At 33.4% G+C, this 20,459-nt stretch overlaps 1 protein-coding gene across 1 annotated transcript; it reads left to right on the forward strand.

Annotated features, from left to right (window-relative positions):
• Nucleotides 1-1,567: 1,567 nt before the first annotated feature.
• Nucleotides 1,568-19,513, forward strand: LOC136031554 (large subunit GTPase 1 homolog). Its single transcript, XM_065711221.1, has 5 exons — nt 1,568-1,592; nt 5,695-5,852; nt 12,404-12,970; nt 15,151-15,283; nt 19,350-19,513. Exons 1-5 carry the CDS (start codon nt 1,568-1,570, stop codon nt 19,511-19,513), a joined length of 1,047 nt encoding a protein of 348 aa, XP_065567293.1.
• The last annotated feature ends 946 nt before the right edge of the window (nt 19,514-20,459 follow it).

Genomic DNA, 20,459 nt, shown 5'->3' on the forward strand with positions numbered 1-20,459 from the left:
AAAAAAGTAGTACATAAGAAGAGTAATGGATACCTTTGTCATTCGCATCATTTGTCGAGTTAGATTATACTGCGCTTGCCTCCTCTTTTCAGGATAGGTGTGAAAAGATTCATGATCCGAACCGGGCGGAGCAGGGCAATATAATAGTTTTCCATTTACAAAGTCCTTTCGTATATACCGAGCTGCACGGGGATGATCAGGTAACCCACGGGCGTTCATAAGACCACACATGACTGGAAATTATAAAAAAAGTCTGAATTAAATCACATCTGACAAGAAATTTCTTGCAAGCAAAAACAAACATTAAACCAGACATTCGAATGTGAAATGATGTAACCATTGGGGATATAAACTAAATTCACACCTGCAACAAAGGGGGTGAGACAAAACCACTGAGATTGGTAAAGTAGAGGAGGAGCGTGCAATGTTATGTTGGCCTCAGGCAAATAATATTCACTTACTTAGATCTTTCCATGGCACACAAATCAATAACAGTACATATTCACGACTACCTCTTGAGTGCTACAAATTAAAAACTCTAAATAAACAGCCTGCAGAGCCTGAAATACTTCTCAAGGAGTCGTCCAAACATCATTTTCAGTCGTCCATGTCTCCTGATGCTACGGAAAACAAAGGATCATTCCTCACGGGCTAAACAACTTTCTTCCATCTTGATTATCTGACTTAAATAACGCCATCAATTACTTAAAAATATCATCTCTTCCAAGTGTCTGTTCAGCAGTCTTACGTTTAGAAGCGTTAGTCATCTCATCAGTCCAGGGGATGCCAGGGATGCGCCTGAGAAAATTGTTCTTAACTCGTTGGATTCATCTTTTGAGTTGATTAGTCATCACGCAAAATCCATACCCATACGTTAGTAAAAAGAGGGCATTACTATTAAAATGTCAAGAGTTTCAGCGTCAAAGATATATATCTTTATTTTGCTTAAAATTCACCAATTTTCCGAAAATTCATTCCCCTATGAAAACATGCCTGCTCATAGTTATGAAAACAAAAAGACTCACATAAATGAAAACAGATACAAAATGTGATTAAGACACATGAGCAAAACTCAATTTATTCCCCCCTCCCCAGTTGGCACTATCAGTAACCAAAAGGAGCAATGACAGAATTGATTTCATCAAACAAAAATATGTCAAACAAAAAGATTAAAAATCTGACTCATTGTTTTATGAGCATCACTTTAGCCTCTTTTTTGTTTTGCTATTATAAAAGCCATTTTGTTTTTGAAGCCAAAAAAGGAGCAACATTTTGACTTCTTTTGAATTCGCCATTGTGGCGCGCTATTATAAAAAATTCCATTTTGACCTCATTTGTAATTCGCCATATATTTGGCTGTTACAAATGACCATCGTTTGAGTCTTTTTTGCAATTCACCACTATGGTCCTCATCTTTGGAATATACAGTCGGAGAGTGTGATAAACGCTCTTAAACTCATTGCTTTCAAGTCAAGCGCAAGAAAGTTCTTTTTAACCAGGATCTCAACTTACTGAGTCCTTCCTACTAAATTTTAGCATTACGGGAATTTTCGATTACTGCTTTAAAATGGAATCCGAGTCTGGCTTAGCTAGTAATTAGCTGTAACGGTACCACGCCTTAAAATCTGAAAGTATAGAGATAAATAATACTGAAGTTTAGTGACTGCAAACTTCAAACTTTTACAGAGAACACCAGAAAAATGCAGTTCTTGGTAAGAATAAATAAATAAAAAAATATTTAACTGAAAATAAGGAGCAACATTAAAACTTAAAACGACGAGAAATAACTCCGTATATTAAAGGGACTATTCCCTCCTCAACACCCCGCTCTTTACGCTAATATTTGACTCTTTCTCTCAACTCTACTTTTTAAAACAGTAAAAAACTTTAGCATAAAGAGCAGGGCGTTGAGGAAGGAACAGCCCCTTTCATATACGGAGTAATTTCTGCTCGTTTTAAGTTTTAATGTCACTCCTTACTTTCAGTTGAAAAACATGTTTTTTCTTATTTAATTTCTGACCGTTATATAATTAATGCATGTTCTGATTTTGGCTCACCGCACATGAATAATTAAAACAAAATTTGCATATTATTTTTTTCGGCTAAATAGTTCTCTAATAGTTTTGATCGGACGATTTTGAGAGAAAAAAGAGCGGGGGAGAAGGCCTAGTTGCCCTTCAATTTTTTGGTTACTTAAAAAGGCAAATAGAAATTTTAATTTATTACGAAAGTTTTATTAATACAAAATATACTTAAATTACGAATCAACTTACGCAGGGAACTTCTATATTCGTATGTTTTCATTACGTATATGAGGGGGTTCACCCCCTTGTCAATACCTCGCTCTTTACACAAAAGCTTAAATTTTGTCCCAATTCCTTAAGAATGACCCCTGAATCACAATGGCCATAGAATAAATACTTGAAATTACTAAAAATACTTTAGCGAAAAGAGCAAGGCATTAGAAGGAGGTGAGCCCCTTATATGCGTAATAATTTCTGTTCATTTTAAGTTTTTATGCTATTCCTTACTTTCTTTTGAAGAGACGTTTTCATATATATATATATATATATATTCTTTCATTGTTTCTTTTTAAATAGTGCTAGAAAATTCTGTGCCCCATTCATGGAAATTCTCCTTCCCCATGACAAATTCTTCCATAGAAAGATCCTCCCACGTACCCCCCTGCCACCCTAAAATCCCCCTGAAAACGTCTGTAAACTTCCAAATAACCACTACTATATATAAACACTGGTCAAAGTTTGTAACTTGCAGCCCCTCACACGGGGACTGTGGGGAAGTGAGAACGTTGGGAACGTCCCCAAAGACATAGTTACATAGTTATTAGGCTGAATAAAATGGCTTTCTCAGGATTTCAATCACGTGACTTGGGAAAAAATGAGCGTGAGAGGGGGCATAGGTTCCCTCCAATTTTTGGTCACTTAAAAAGGGAACTAGAACTTTTGATTTCCGTTAAAATTAGCCCTATCACGACATTTTAGGACCACTGGGTCGATACGATCACCCCTGGAAAAAAAGATAGGAGCTTAAAACTTCTACAGTAGGGTTCTCTGATATGCAGAAGTTGATGGTTAGATTTTCGTTAAGATTCTATGACTCTCAGGAATGTTTTCCCCCTATTTCCAAAAATAAGAAAAATTTTCTCAGGCTCGTAACTTTTGATGGGTAAGACTGAACTTGATGAAACTCATATTTTTGAAATCAGCGCTAAAATGCGATTCTTTTGACCTAACTATTGGTATAAAAGTTTTTTGTTAGAGTTTCGGTTACTATTGACCCGGGTTGCTCCTTACCACAGTTCGTTACCACAACTGTTTGAAATTGGGTTTTACGTTCATGCTGTCAAAACACCATAAATAGGGGATGGTAGTTGAAGTGGTAAATGGGAAATTTGTAATTAGCACAGCAACTACCTTGTTCGTGGACCGACTTATTACACAAAAAATATTTGGCGCAGGAACTTTTATTTCATTCAGGGCTAAATCTATTGCTGTCAAATAAGTTTTTATTGTGTTACTTGCAACAACAGGGATGTTCCTCAAACTTTTACCTTTGTATAAATCTTTAGACAGATTATATGTCTGATAAAAGTTCTTTCTTTTGGCACATATCCACCTAATCTCTTTCTTTCTTTCTTTTTCATTGTATTTTTGTGATTTCGGTATAATTCTTTCTTGTAGATTCTGTAGAGACACCTTGTGGAATTTTAAAAGTTCTTGGGATATACTATTAAGAACCCTTTAAAGACAGGTGTTCTCTGCTACATGCTGATACGGGTTTTGATCCTTCCTACTGAGCTTGGAAATTAATTCTGTTTCTCCGCTAAAGAACCGTGTAAGAAAGCGTCCAAACTGACTTGGCGATTGTTATATTAAAACTCTCATGGCATTTTATTATTTAATTCCATCCTTTATTTAATTTAATCGTTTATTTTCAATTTAAATTTAGTTATATTCTTCTTAAGGCTATGGACATTTCTGAATCTGTTTGTTTTTAGAACTTCTCAGAGTTGTATCCTTTTTAATGCGTTGGCGTTAGGAACTTAGTCTTTGGACACCTTGGTTGAAAATGAGCTTGACTGAAATGAATATCTAGAATGCAAATGATTACTCTTATTGGCTTTTTACCAAATTTAAAAGTAGCAAAGCTAGGGCGATGAAACTTGCACCAACTGTTATATATCCTAGACTAGGGTTTACGAAGGTTTTTCTTAATACCTTGACACCTTCAATTTCAGGATTTTGAAATGTTTATTACCTCCACATAAAATTAAATGTATCTCCCTCCCCGGTTGAAAATGAGTTTGATGGAAAGGAATGCTTAGAATAGGAGTGGTTACCCTTAATGTCTTTTTACCAAATTAGAAAGTAGCTGAGCTAACAGAAAAAAACTTCCGGAAATGCATAAAAACCCTAGAATATGGCTAAGGAAGGTATTTCTAAGCGCCTAACATGACCTCTTGAATTACACACTTCCTATGACAGTCCTTTTACTAGATAATGCAAACAGATACAAAAAGCTCTAGTAATTTTTTAGTTTGTATCCTGATTTTTTTTTGTATTATATACATATTTATATATATATATATATATATATATATATATATATATATATATATATATATATATATATATATATATATATATATATATATATATATATATATATATATATATATATATATATATATATATATACCTTAGTAAATCTGGTGATGACGATCACTGTTGTATGGGACCAAAATATCCAGAGCTTTTTGTATTTGTTTTCTTTGTCTTATAAAAGAACTTATCCCTGTTTGTACTTATATTTGCTTGAAAAAAGAAATCTTCTGTGGAAAAAAAAAACTTTGAATTCTGGCGACAGCTTTGAGGTGTCACAGAAAAAGAAATTTGGTGAAAAAACTTAGCCAGGTACCCTGGCTGAACTTCCTGCGGTGATGATGTTAGGACTCTTTCTGTTTTGGTTTTCGTTTTACTTGTCAAGTTTTTTATTCTCAATTCTAATTTCTGTTTATGTGTTTGCTCTGGCCAAAATATTCATTTAGGAAAAAAAATCATTGTCTATTTAGGATTTTTTAGGATTTTTGGGATGGAAAATGTAATTTTTTATTCCGCTTATAATTGCTTGCAATGAAGGGTATTTGGTAACTAAGTGAAAACCTTGACCTTTCAGAGCTTACAAAAGGATTTCGGTACATCCCAGACCTCCGACAATCCAAACAAGGAAATAAAGATAACAGAGATTCATCATTAAAATAATTATCAGAATTTTGGATTCGAAAACACCATAAAGAATTCTTTAATGCTCGTATATCATTTAAATCTGACAAATTTAAGAAAAGTAATAACGTTTTAGTTTCGGAAACATTCTCAAGCTTTAAAGGCCGAAGTAAATTATTTCCAAGTATTCTTATAGCCCTATTTTGTAGTACGTGTAAGGGTTTTATTTGCGTCCAAAATGTATTAAGATATACAGCTGAGCAGTAATTGAAATAAGAAGCAATTAGAGACTGGTAAATTATTTTTAAAATGGCAAAAGGAAAAATATTCTTCATACGATACATCAACTCAATATTTTGAGCAAATTTTAATCTTAAATACTTAATATAATTATGAAATGATTGGAGGAGATCAAGAAAAACTAGCTAGAAAAAACTAGATGAAATTCTAGCTAGCTTCACAGAACTTAATCTAAAACAAAATATTGCGAAATATTTTTTGGAATGGAGAAAAACTTTGTCCCAGTTACAAGAAATTGATGGGATTGTCCTTACGCCCTATGCGAAAAACTTGGAGTTTTGGCGACAGCTTTGGCGTGTCATTGAAAAAAGTTTTGGTCTAAAAAATACTATTTAAATCATGTGATACCAAACAGGGGGGTCCTAAATTCAAGGGAATGGGTTGATCTTATGGAATCGGTAGACTGACAGTCAGTATAAGGAACAATAATGATAACATTGAAGGCTGTGAGAAGAAGGTATTGAAACAATATAAAATATATATATATATAAATATATATATATATATATATATATATATATATATATATATATATATATATATATATATATATATATATATATATATATATATATATTTATATATATATATTACCGTGAATATCCATAAATTGGTGAATGTCTTGACACTTCACAGTTTGATACAATTGAAACTTCACAATTTGTTCTACATTTTTGTAAAAGATTAGATTTTTGGTCATAAATGACTTCAATTATCCTTTATTTTCCAGGTTTACTTGTCTGACAACCCTAATCAAGAGATAAGTAATCTTTAAATATTAAAACATTCAATAATAGTATAGACTAGTCTGCCTTTCGGCATTCAAAAATTTGTGAAGACTCATCAAGTGGCTCATGGCAACCGGTGAATGTCCAAAATACATTTTTTTTCTCCTTGGATTTAGTCAGCATTGCCAGTCAACTTCTCCAATCTAATGCATGATTTATCTTATATCAAGCGTGCGTTTTGTGATCCTTGAGGAAGCAAAACTTGTTGGAAAAACTTTTTTTTTGAAGAGCACACTGCCTTTCTATTGACACACTTCCTATGACAGTCATTTTACTAGATAATGCAAACAGATACAAAAAGCTCTAGTAATTTTTAAGTTTGTTTCCTGATTTTTTTTTGTATTATATACATATTTTTATATACATATATATATATATATATATATATATATATATATATATATATATATATATATATATATATATATATATATATATATATATCAATATATATATATATATATATATATATATATATATATATACATATATATATATTTATACATATATATATATATATATATATATATATATATATATATATATATATATATATATATATATATATATATATATATATATATATATATATATATATATATATATATATATATACCTTAGTAAATCTGGTGATGACGATCACTGTTGTATGGGACCAAAATATCCAGAGATTTTTGTATCTGTTTTTTTTGTCTTATAAAAGAACTTATCCCTGTTTAAACTTTTATTTGCTTGAAAAAAGAAATCTTCTGTAGAAAAAAAACTTTGAATTCTGGCGACAGCTTCGAGGTGTCACGGAAAAAGAAATTTGGTGAAAAAACTTAGCCAGGTACCCTGGCTGAACTTCCTGCGGTGATGATGTTAGGACTCTTTCTGTTTTGGTTTTAGTTTTACTTGTCAAGATTTTTATTCTCAATTCTAATTTCTGTTTATGTATTTGCTTTGGTGATGACGGCTGTTACATGTAGAGCCAAAATATTCATTTAGGAAAAAAAATCATTGTCTAAAAAATAATTCATCGTTGTTTTACCTTTCGTCATTTGTATCATGAAAAGGTACTCTTTGTTATTTAATTCTTCTTATGCCACTCAGTGACATGTTTCTTTTTCGTCGTTGCGCAAAAACGGAGGAGACTGAGGCTTCTTTGCTCTTCATGGTTCTAATTTAACCATCTAGTAAAAAGTTGCAGATATTGCGTGATTCTGGAATGGGAACTGGGAGAATTTAACAATCCTTAAATCAACACTGGATTATTGGAGCTGGTGAATATCTAATTGGTTTTTGAAACATTAAAAAAGAACTAAATAGTATTTTTAAGCCCCCGGCTACGCCTATATCGCTTAGGGCCAGTCGTGGTCCTTGGACTATATTTCGACGTGTCATATTGAAAGTCTGGGAAATTCCAAGATTGTGTTTAGTGATTTTTCCTGTATTCCTATCTCCTATTCCAGGCCTTTTTTCTGTTTTATTTCTTTTTTATATCTTCTTATTTTTAGAGAAGCTTTATCAAATTTAAATTCATTAGCTTTGACAACAAATATTAATTGAAAATAGAAGTACAAGTGTTCGTTAGTTTCTTATGCACGCATGCCATCTATGTTTATTTATATTGTTAGTATAGTCTATTATAGTTGCATTTGAATCAGCATCTCAGTCAACACGACTAGGAATTTTGCCGTTATATTTGATCCTGTTTTGGCAAGGTGGGCGTTCAAGTTGTACAATGTTGATGTCGTGTCAACTTTTTCTCGTCTCTTGACGATAGAAAAAATGCTAGTTTCAAGTGGGCATAGAATTTATAAATTCAAGCTGTAAATTCAGAATTGAAGGTGCGTTGATGTCATATGTTTAAAAAAATAATTGTATTCAAGAATGGTAGGGGGCATTTGAATTAATTAATTAACTGAATAAACGATGACAGGTGGTTGTTTCAATGTTTAACAGTGTTAAAGTATTTAAATTTAACTACCGCTATAAAAGTATGTTCGATTTGCTTTTCCCAATCGTCGTATAAAGGCACTAGTCAACCGTGAAAGAGCAAAATGCTAAGTCAAGTGAGGCTAAGTCAAGTCAATATTGTCAATATTGTCAATATAGTCAACGCTAAGTCAAGCTAAGTCAAGTAAATATTAGTAAAAAAAAAAAAATTAACGTAGTATTTATAACTCGGAATGGATCGTCTTGAAAGTATTAATTGGGTGCTCTCTATTACATCTTCAATAAGAATCAAAATATGAAATACCAACAGGAAACTCAAACATTTTTATTTTGAATGCTGTTGTCCCATCTTATGAGTCTTGGCATTGGAAGAATCATGTATTGAAGATAAAAATTAGCGTAGACTTAAGCCACGTTTTTGTTTAGGGTTTACCAACAAAACCCTAAATGAAAACCCCTTTTCCCTATGCAGTATTGAAAAATAGTCGTGCAGTGTCATTGGTCATCTGCTTTCTGGTTTATCCTTAAAATACCAATAAAAATGACGCTTCAATACACCTTCCGAAAGCGAAGAGTATTCTTTGCACTTTTACCACTTGAGTTAAGAATTTTACGTATTGAACTAATTTTTACGATTGAACCGATTCTCAAGTGGATAAAGAGTTAAAAAAGGAAAAAGATGCACTTTCGGCTAAGATTTTTGAGCATCCTAACTATGCTCGGAGATTTTTCTCCCATGTGCCAGTATGAGCTAAAAGGTAGAAACTGGGATAGGTTGCGGCAACCGGAATAACGCCATTTGTTAAATTTTTTTTATTTTTCTAAATACAAGCAAATCAGCTTTGTAGGGCTTTTCGTAGGTTGTAAATATGCAAGTCTATCCACTTTTTGTTTTTGTGAGACAGAATCCCAGAAATTAAGATATTACCCTTTTTTATCCTGGCCCTTTAGAATAACTGCTTGTTTTACAAATTAGTAAATTGGCTGAGAAATTAATTTTTACAAATTGTATGATATTTGACATTCCTAACTGTGTCGGTGCTGAGTAGGGGATGGAACTCTTTCACCGAGGAATTATTTTGATCACCAATTTCATCAAGTCCATAATAAGCGAAAAACTATATTCTAAAAAAAGATTCTGTCCTGGTGCCAAGTTTCCTTTTAGTTAAGTTCTTCTTTTAAATCTTTTCTTACACTTCATTAATGCTTTTACCTCCTTGTGCCTTCTCATCGTGGGGCTGGGTGACACTACGGGGTTTGACCGATGGATGGTCTCTAGCATCTCTTGCTTTCGTATAGTTTGTACAAAATATGACAATATTAATCGTTTATATGATACAGTTTGAAAAGTAAGCGTTCACATAATGGGGAAAAACACGTATCTTAAGGATGCGGTTCCCTAAAATCATTTAGCAAAATGTCTGAGGGGACTAGCCTTTGTCGAGAATTTGTAGTTTGACTTTGATTTTTGCCTGAAAAGACAATGGAATTTTATTGGGCTTTTGTCCTCAAGCTTGTTAATCAAACTAGGTCACACCACAGAAAACTCCAAAAGCTCCCAAATTGCTCAAATGGTAAATCTTTTATGCTTATTTTTAACGCTTTCCTGGCAGTCATGTCAGAATATTTTTAGGGACTGCCCTTTCTTGAACTTCAAAAAGGAAATTATGCTCCATTTAGCGAAAAAAAAATTTTTTTTGCACTTTCTGATCATGTAAATTTCGTTAAAACTGGATATACCTGTCTCCGGCACGGAATATCAGAAGTTAAATGGTGTTTCTAAGACATGCGCAGAATTAAGTGTCTGAAATCCAGCACTGAAAGTTTTGTTGGGTTTCGTTTATGTTTTTGTTGATAATCTATTTTGAGTTTTAATTTGTAATGAACTTGGTCATCATACCTTCTGAAAAGATGCTCAGAATTCAATAACCGTGGTATTTTTTATGGTTTCTGATATAATATTGCTTGGATAACAATTGGCTTCGCTGCAGGCTTTTTTGTCGCTTTCCAGGGTTGCTAAGACTGACACCTTGGGCCTTCAATCCTTAAGAAGATACATGGGTCATTGGCAGGGTCGTATCCGGCTTTTTTTTTGGGGGGGGGGGGTACAAAAGGATTATTTTTCAGCGGATGGTTACAAAAAACTTAAAGACGCGTGTAAAATGTGTTTATACTCACCTTTGTTACGTTTTTATGAACTGGACAAATTTTGGAGGATTCGAACCCCCTACCCCCCCTGGACATGGCCTTGGTACCTGATTCTCACACTTTTTTATCATACGTCACATTTTCGTTTTTTGTGTTTATTTTTTTTTACAAATTTTTATATGAATTTTTTTCATCTAGTTTGAATTTGTTCTGCATAAAAATTTACTTTTCTATCTTATTTGGTTTCTCAGTCGATTCTGAAATGCACGCTTGCTTTTGTGTAAATAGAACTTTTATTCTCTAGTATAACTTAGTTATATGTTTGCATGAATGAACACCTTAAATTTTCGTTCATAAATGTTTTGTTCTTCATATTCTTATTAGCTGTTCAAAATCAAAAGCACATATAAGTATTTTGACCATACACAACAAAGAAAGCAGTATGAATCAAGTGAATCAAATCTTGATTCTCTTCTTGAAGGCTCACGTCTTTTTGAATTTTAGACCCTACAGATCTTGAAAATGTGCGCCTTTGAGGCAGAATAGTTTGACAAATAATCCCAAATCTCCAGTCTTAACCAATCATTACCTAATTTACCAGGCTCTAGAGCATCATTTGAAAAACTTACCCAAAGACTGTCTTTCTTAAGCTGGCAAAGCCAAAATTCATAAATAGGAAAAAGAATCATAATCTATAAGAATGCCATGTGTTTGTTAGTATATTTGCTCATTTTGAGCAGTATTCTAGTGAGTCATATGTATTTCAATTTGGAATTGTTGTTGACCCCATGGAAACTTTGCTCTCAAAACTAGGATAGGATATTGCTAGTTACGATTGGAAGGATTTGAAATTACCCGCTATGACCTGTATTTATAGGATTTTGGGCCTTGAGGAATTTTGTGAAGTCCTTGATTCACTTACCCCCTCCCCCTTCCATCGTTCAGTTATGAAAATTAAAATGTTAATTCAAAGAAGTGTCACAGCATAAAAAAAAATTAAAGTTATGTTGTAACAAAAAAAACAAATGTTTACTTGTAATATTTTAAAAATAATATTAGTGTTAAGTTATTAAATTTAATTTTGATTAGAATGTTAAGTAATTCCTTTGCTTATGCTTAGAGATCATCATTAATTCCAATTACTGATCGGAATCCGCAAATGATCTATTTTTAGTTCTTCTCGACTGGATTGAATACGATCTGAGTCTATTTATGTTTACGTTAATATAGTTTCTTAAAGGATTTATCTGCTTCTTCTTCAATGTCACCGTCATTTACAAATTGAAATCTTCCACAAGACATCAAAAAGACATATAATAAACAATCCACCTAAGATGCATATCTTGTCCATGGAATGGAATATATATAATTAGGATAAGGTGAAAAAAGGGAAATAAGAAAAACTGAGAGATATAGATCCCTATTAAAGTCCAAATGTAAAACCTTATCTTAAATACACCAAGTAAAGCAAATTGATAAGCCTCCAAGAAATGCAGTATATCGTAGCTGTTACATCTTGATCGCATTGTGAGGTTTATCCATGTCCGCTGTAATTCCCAAAAATCGTTCACAATGGGATTTTACTTATACCGAAATCTAGCTAGGTTTGGGCCAATCAGATTTTTCATAGAACTTTCTGATTGGCTGAAAGATTTTAAGAAAATGTTGGCTGAAATTAAAGGTAGCTAAATATCATTTCTAGTAAAATCTTATTATGAATGAGTCAATTAGAGTATCGACAGGAAAATTCGGATTAGAAGGATTGACATGTCATCAGATAATGCGTCTAGCAATTATTCCCAAAGTTTGAAAATGCCAGGTACGACTCATAGGCGTAACAGTGACTATATCTAAAACTCATTATTCGAATAAAATACTTCTCCAATCCTCAGCTGAAAATGAACCAAATTAATTCAAATCTGTTTCTTCATATCACATGAAATGATTACTTTTGATTTGTATAATTTATATTTATCTATTGTTTGCAGTGACGTCATTGTTCAGATCCTCGACGCACCTAACCTCCTTCTATTTCGTTGTGAAGACTTAGAAAACTATATCAAAGACGTTTCTCAGTATGAAAAATCTATGCTCTTATTAAATAAATCCGATTTCCTAACTGAAAAACAGAGACGAATTTGGGCACAATATTTTGCTGACGCTAGTATTTTAGTTGTATTCTACTCCGCCGCAAACGAGAAGAAGCCGAGGAAAATAAGTGAAGAGAGTGGTGTTGTGTCTGACGATGCGGATGAAGAAAAAGAATTATCTGAAAAGCTGGAAACCTTAGAACTGAAAACTCAAACTATGCCTGAAAACAGTTACCTAGTGACGTCATCCAAAACAGGGGTTGTAAATGACTGTAGGGTTTTGACCAAGGAAGAATTAGTAAAGAAATTTACGGATGTATATACTGGACCAAAGGAAAAGAAAGAAACGGTTATTGGATTAGTTGGGTACCCAAATGTGGGAAAAATCTCGACAATTAACTCCTTAATATCTACGAAAAAAGTGTTTGTATCGTCGACCCCTGAGAAAACTAAGCACTTTCAGGTGACTTTTAAATTTATTTCCATTTCAATATTAAATTTAATTTACATATCAGCATTTTATTTTTTGGTAATTATTATAGCTTGTATCTAGCAGTTAGTAATAACGAGCGTGTCAATTGTATTGAGTGACCCTCGTCAATAGTAATTAAAAATCTTAAAAAAGCGGTAAATTAAAAACAATATAGACACACCAAGTATGTGCTTGCTGTGCTGATTTTAAAAAAATGTTAAGAAAACTAATAAAATAAATAAAAGAGTAAGAGAACCCTGAAAGGAATGTAATCTTGATGGATTTACTCTCTCAGTGTAAACCTGTCTAAAGCCCTTGGACCCAAGGCCTGAAGTTCCTATCATATCTACCGAAATGAAATTTTTTCTCGAATAGATCGTCATGGTTGCATTTTTTTTCTGTTTTTTGCCAGGGTTTCTTGCAGTAAACTAGATGGTGTCTTCTCAAGTTCTTCTATTGTTCAGAGGTTTTGAGTCTGGCTCTATTCCTTTAGTCTAAGCTATACCCGAAATTCAACAAAGAGCAGAACTCACCCAGAATAAGGGCAAGGCTATGGTGTGAAGATTGCATGACACCAAATGGATTTTAAAATATTCGAAACTATTCATACAGCCTCCTAATTTATTCTGAAATAATTTATTAAAAAATATTATTCTGAAATAATTTTCAAACAATAACATTATTAATTAATAATGATATATAAAAAATTGTTGTAATAAAAAAAATAAAGTTTTGTTGTTGACAGTTTCTTCTTTGTCCCTAAAAATGCAATAGCCAGCTGAAGGATGTGGGTTAGACGGAAGATTTTTTGCCATAAACAAAACGGGCAATCACATTACTATTTCAACATATATCAGAATAGGATGCAATGTAACTCTGTTTTTTTTTCCCTTTGTTGTATTTACCTGTTTTGCTTTTACCTCTGTTTTAATGTTGTATTTGCCTGTTTTGTCAAATTTCGAGTTTGCAGACAAAAAACGAATTCTGATGGATTTCTTACCAAATCTGAAGCAAAGAAAACAAACAAAAATTTTTTGTTTCGAAACTTATTTTTTACCAACAAGCTGTCAGTTTTCTCTCTGGTCAAACCTATCTGTGATTGCACCAAATGGGGAGGTATACAAAACAAACACATAAAAAAAAGGAAGACAGAAGAAGAAAAGGAAAAATATTATCTTATGTCATGCCTCCATAAACCCTAGTCCCGGTTGTAAATTTATTTCTGAGTTTATTCCCAAATCTGAGCAGCTTTCCGACTTAGCAGTAAGCCACTAAGGATAATCAGCTTCCTTTTATAACATTCATTTCAATCAGGGGACCAAAGGAATAGTTTTTTTTGTGCGGGTGAACATAGTTAAATTCTGTAATTCAAGAGGTCATGTTAGGCGCTTAGAAATACCTTCCTTAGCCTTATTCAAGGGTTTTTATGCATTTCTTGAAGTTTTTTTCTGTTAGCTCAGCTACTTTCTAATTTGGTAAAAAGACGTTAAGGGTATCCACTCCTATTCTAAGCATTCCTTTCCATCAAACTCATTTTCAACCGGGGAGGGAGATACATTTAATTTTATGTGGAGGTAATAAACATTTCAAAATCCTGTAATTGAAGGTGTCAAGGTATTAAGAAAAACCTTCGTAAGCCCTAGTCTAGGATATATAACAGTTGGTGCAAGTTTTATCGCCCTAGCTTTGCTACTTTTAAATTTGGTAAAAAGCCAATAAGAGCAATCATTTGGATTCTAGATATTCATTTCAGTCAAGCTCATTTTGAACCAAGGGGTCCAAAGACTAAGTTCTTAACACCAACGAATTAAAAAGGGTACAATTCTGACCGGTTCTAAAAACAAACAGATTCAGAAATGTCCATAGCATTAAGAGGAATATAACTAAATTTAAATTTAAAATAAATGATTAAATTAAATACAGGATAGAATTAAATAATAAAATGCCATGAGAATTTTAATATAACAATCGCCAAGTGTTTCAGTTTGGACTATCAAGAAAAAAACAAATACTTTCTTACACGGTTCTTTAGCGGAGAAACGGAATTAATTTCCAAGCTCTGTAGGAAGAATCAAAACCCGTATGAGCCTGTAGCAGAGAACACCTGTCTTTAAAGGGTTCTTAATAGTAGATCCCAAGAACTTTTAAAATTCCACAAGGTGTCTCTACAGAATCTACAAGAAAGAATTATACCGAAATCACAAAAATACAATGAAAAAGAAAGAAAGAAAGAGATTAGGTGGATATGTGCCAAAAGAAAGAACTTTTATCAGACATATAATCTGTCTAAAGATTTATACAAAGGTAAAAGTTTGAGGAACATCCCTGTTGCTGCAAGTATTACAATAAAAACTTATTTGACAGCAATAGATTTAGCCCTGAATGAAATAAAAGTTCCTGCGCCAAATAGTTTTTGTGCAATAAGTCGGTCCACGAACAAGGTAGTTGCTGTGCTAATTACCAATTTCCCATTTACCACTTCAACTACCATCCCCTATTTATGGTGTTTTGACAGCACGAACGTAAACCCAGTTTCAAACAGTTGTGGTAACGAACTGTGGTAAGGAGCAACCCAGATCAATAGTAACCGAAACTCTAACAAAAAACTTTTGTACCATTAGTTAGATCAAAAGAATCGCATTTTAGTGCTGATTTCAAAAATATAAGTTTCATCAAGTTCAGTCTTACCCATCAAAAGTTACGAGCCTGAGAAAATTTGCCTTATTTTAGAAAATAGGGGTTAACATTCCTAAGAGTCATAGAATCTTAACGAAAATCTCACCATCAAATTCAGCATATCAGAGAACCCTACTGTAGAAGTTTTAAGCTCCTTTTTTTTTCCAGGGGTGATCGTATCGACCCAGTGGTCCTAAAATGTCGTGTTTTAACAGAAATTAAAAGTTTTACTTCCCTTTTTAAGTGACCAAAAAGTTGGAGGGAACCTGGGCCCCCTCTCACACTCATTTTTTCCCAAATTCACGAGATTGAAATCCTGAGAGAGCTATTTTATTCAGCCTAATAACTATGTAACTATGTCTTTGGGGACGACTCACTTCCCCAGAGTCCCCGTGGAAGGGGCTGCAAGTTACAAACTTTGACCAGTGTTTATATATAGTAATGGTTATTTGGAAGTTTACAGACGTTTTCGGGGGATTTTAGGGTGGCAGGTGGATACGTGGGAGGATCTTTCCATGGAGGAATTTGTCATGGGGGAAGAGAATTTCCATAAAGGGGACAAAGAATTTTCTAGCACTATTTAAAAAGAAACAACGAAAGAATATATATATGAAAACGTCTTTTCAACTGAAAGTAAGGAATAGCATTAAAACTTAAAATGAACAGAAATTATTACGCATATGAGGGGCTCACCTCCTTCTAATGCCTCGTTCTTTTCGCTAAAATATTTTTAGTAATTTCAAGTATTTTTTCTATGGCCATTAGAAAGACACGCAGATAGACAGACAGATTAGAAAAGTGATTCAGGGGTCATTCTTAAGGAATTGGGACAAAATTTATGCTTTAGTGTAAAGAGCGAGATATTGAGGAGAGGGCAAACCCCTTCATATACGCAATGAAAACATACGAATATAGAAGTTCCCTACGTAAGTTAATTCGTAAGTTACGTATATTTTGTATTAATAAAACTTTCGTAATAAATTAAAATTTCTTTTTGCCTTTTTAAGTAACCAAAAAATTGAAGGGCAACTAGGCCTTCTCCCAGCTCTTTTTTCTCTCAAAATTGTCCGATCAAAACTATTAGAGAACTATTTAGCAAAAAAAAAAATAATATGGAAATTTTGTTTTAATTATTCATGTGCGGTGAGCCAAAATCAAAACATGCATTAATTATATAACGGTCAGAAATTAAATAAGAAAATAAGTTTTTCAACTGAAAGTAAGGAGTGACATTAAAACTTAAAATGAGCAGAAATTACTCCGTATATGAAAGGGACTGTTCCCTCCTCAACGCCCCGCTCTTTATGCCAAAGTTTTTTACTGTTTTAAAAAGTAGAGTTGAGAGAAAGAGTCAAATATTAGCGTAAAGAGCGGGGTGTTGAGGAGGGAACAGTCCCTTTAATATACGGAGTTATTTCTCGTCGTTTTAAATTTTAATGTTGCTCTTTATTTTCAGTTAAAAAATCTTTTTTATTTAATCTTACCAAGAACTGCATTTTTCTGGTGTTCTCTGTAAAAGTTTGAAGTGTGCAGTCACTAAACTTCAGTATTATTTATCTCTATATTTTCAGATTTTAAGGCGTGGTACCGTTACAGCTGATTAATAGCTAAGCCGGATTCGGATTCCATTTTAAAGCAGTAATCGAAAATTCCCGTAATGCTAAAATTTAGTAGGAAGGACTCTTAGAAGGACTTTAAGTAGGAAGATCCTGGATAAAAAGAACTTCCTTGCGCATGACTTGAACGCAATGAGTTTATGAGCGTTTATCACACTCTCCGGCTGTATATTCCAAAGATGAGGACCATAGTGGTGAATCAAACAGTTCGTGGTAACGAACTGTAGTAAGGAGCGACCCGGTTCAATAGTAACCAAAACTCTAAAAAATGAAATTTTGATACCAATAGCTACATCAAAAGAATCGCATTTTAATACTGGTTTTAAATATATAAGTTTCATCAAGTTTAGTCTTACCCATCAAAAGTTACGAGCCTGAGAAAATTTGCGTTATTTTAGAAAATAGGGGGAAACACCCCCTAAAAGTCATAGAATCTTAACGAAATTCACACCATCAGATTCAGCGTATCAGAGAACCCTATTGTAGAAGTTTCGAGCTCCTATATACAAAAATATGGAATTTTGCATTTTTTGCCAGAAGGCAGATCACGGATGCGTGTTTATTTGTTTTTTTTTGTTTTTTTTCCCCAGGGGTGATCGTATCGACCCAGTTGTCCTAGAATGTTGCAAGAGGGCTCATTCTAACGGAAATAAAAAGTTCTAGTGCCCTTTTTAAGTGACCAAAAAAATTAGAGGGCACCTAGGCCCCCTCCCACGCTAATTATTTTCCCAAAGTCAACGGATCAAAATTCTGAGATAGCCATTTTATTCAACGTAGTCGAAAAACCTTATAACTATGTCTTTGGGGACGACTTACTCCCCCACAGTCCCCGTGGGAGGGGCAACAAGTTACAAACTTTGACCTGTGCTTACATATAGTAATGGTTATTGGGAAGTATACAGGCGTTTTCAGGAGGATTTTTTTTGGTTGGGGGGAGGGGTTGAGGAGAGGGGGATATGCTGGGGGAACTTTCCATCGAGAATATGTCATGGGAGAAGAAAACTTCCATGAAGGGAGAGCAGGATTTACTAGCATTATTTAAAAAAAAAATAAAAAAATAAATGTGAAAAAGCTTTTTCACCTGGAAGTAAGGAACAGCAATAAAACTTAAAACAAACAGAAATTATTACCCATATATGGGGCTCACCTCCTTATGATACCTAGCTCTTTACGCTGAAGTATTTTTAGTAATTTCAACTATTTATTCTACAGCTTTTGTGATTCAGGGGTCATTCTTAATGAATTGGGATAAAATTTAAGCTTTAGTGTAAACAGCGAGGTACTGACGATGGGGCGAATCCCCTCATATATGTAATAAAAACATGAGAATACAAAAGTTCTTTACGTAAGATAATTTATAAGTTACGTAAATCTTTTACCAATAAAAAGATTCGTAAAAAATTAAAAGTTCTAGTTGCCTTTTTAATTAACCAAAAAATCGGAGGGCAACTAGGCTTCGCCCCCGCTCTTTTTTTCTCAAAATCATTCGATCAAAATTATGAGAAAGCCATTTAGCCCCCCCCCCAAAAAAAAAAATATGCAAAATTTCGTTTTGATTATTCCTCTGCGGAGAGCCAAAATCAAAACATGCATTGATTCAAAAACGTTCAGAAATTAAATAAAAAAAACGAGTTTTTTTTAACTGAAAGTAAGGAGCGACATTAAAACTTAAAACGCACAGAAATTACTTTGTATATGAAAGAGGCTGCTTCCTCATCAACGCCCCGCTCTTTACGCTAAAGTTTTTTACTGTTTTAAAAAGAAGAATTGAGAGAAAGAGTCAAACTTTAGCGTAAAGAGCGGGGCGTTGATGAGGAAGCAGCCTCTTTCATATACGAAGTAATTTCTTTGCCTGAGTAATTATTTGCCTGAGGCCAACATAACACTGAACGCTCCTCCTCCACTTTACCAATCTCAGGGGTTTTGTCTCACCCCCTTTGTTGCAGGTGTGCATTTAGTTTATATCCCCAATGGTTACATCATTTCACATTCGAATGTCTGGTTTAATGTTTGTTTTTGTTTGCAAGAAATTTCTTGTCAGATGTGGTTTAATTCAAACTTTCATTATAATTTTTCAGTCATGCCTGGTTTTATGAACGCCCGTGGGCTACCTGATCATCCCCGTGCAACTTGGTACATACGAAAGGACTGTGTAACTGGAAAAATTTTATATTGCCCTGCTCCGCCCGGCTCGGATCAAGAATCTTTTCACACCTATCTTTTATACTTTTCAATAGCCTAGACTTAGCTAATCTCTCAAAAAAGCCAAATGTTCGCTTTGGTGTGGTGATCCAATTTCAAACCTTGGTGGCCAAAGTTACAAAAGTATTATTAGAGACATTTATATATTTCATATAATGTTATTATATTTAGTACATTAACTAAGAAGTCACTTTCCCAAAGATAAGTCGTTCAAAAGTTCAAATATTGGCTGTTAATTAAATATTGGCTTTAATTGCTGTAAATGGCTGCTGATTAAATATTGGTTATAATTGCTGTAATTGGCTGTAAAAGTTCAAATATTGGCTGCAAAGTAAATATTGGCTATAATTAAAACAGTTGAACGTCATTTCAAGTTTTGTTAGAAGTTAATCTTAATGTTTTGGTATTAGTCTTGAGCGATTTTATTTATATAAGATGGATGAAGACCAGTCTTCATTTTTGATTTCATAAAAGGCTGTTTGATTAAAATTTAAATTGACAAGCTTTTACAATGTAAATTTTTATTCAGAAACTACAAGTTTCAATTCAATTGGTAATTCTGTCTGAAAAAGGGCGGGCAGGAGTGACTTTACCCAGGCTCTCATAGGAGCCGAACTTTGTTTTGGTGCATTGGCGAAAAACTATTCGCGTGGCCGAATATTCTGTTTACTACTGTTTTTGACCAAAGTATAAAGTCCTGTTTAAAATTGATTAGAGCAGTTATTATATTGATGACGATTCTTTTATTAAAGGGATTCGATATCTTAAATATCATTTTGTGAGCCTTAACGTCGGCTGCCTGTCTTAAAGGCAAAGGGTCCATTAACGAATCCTCCTAGGGCATTACATATCACTGAAACCTATTCGGAATTTGTCATTTGATTGAAAAGTAATGGAATTGTGTCGGCAAAGTTTTCAATTAAGGCGGGTTGCACCACAGAAAATTTCAATAGCTATAAAGTTGATCAAACGATGTTTCTTTTGAG

This window comes from Artemia franciscana, chromosome 9 (genome assembly GCF_032884065.1).
Source record: "Artemia franciscana chromosome 9, ASM3288406v1, whole genome shotgun sequence".
Taxonomy (NCBI): domain Eukaryota; kingdom Metazoa; phylum Arthropoda; class Branchiopoda; order Anostraca; family Artemiidae; genus Artemia; species Artemia franciscana.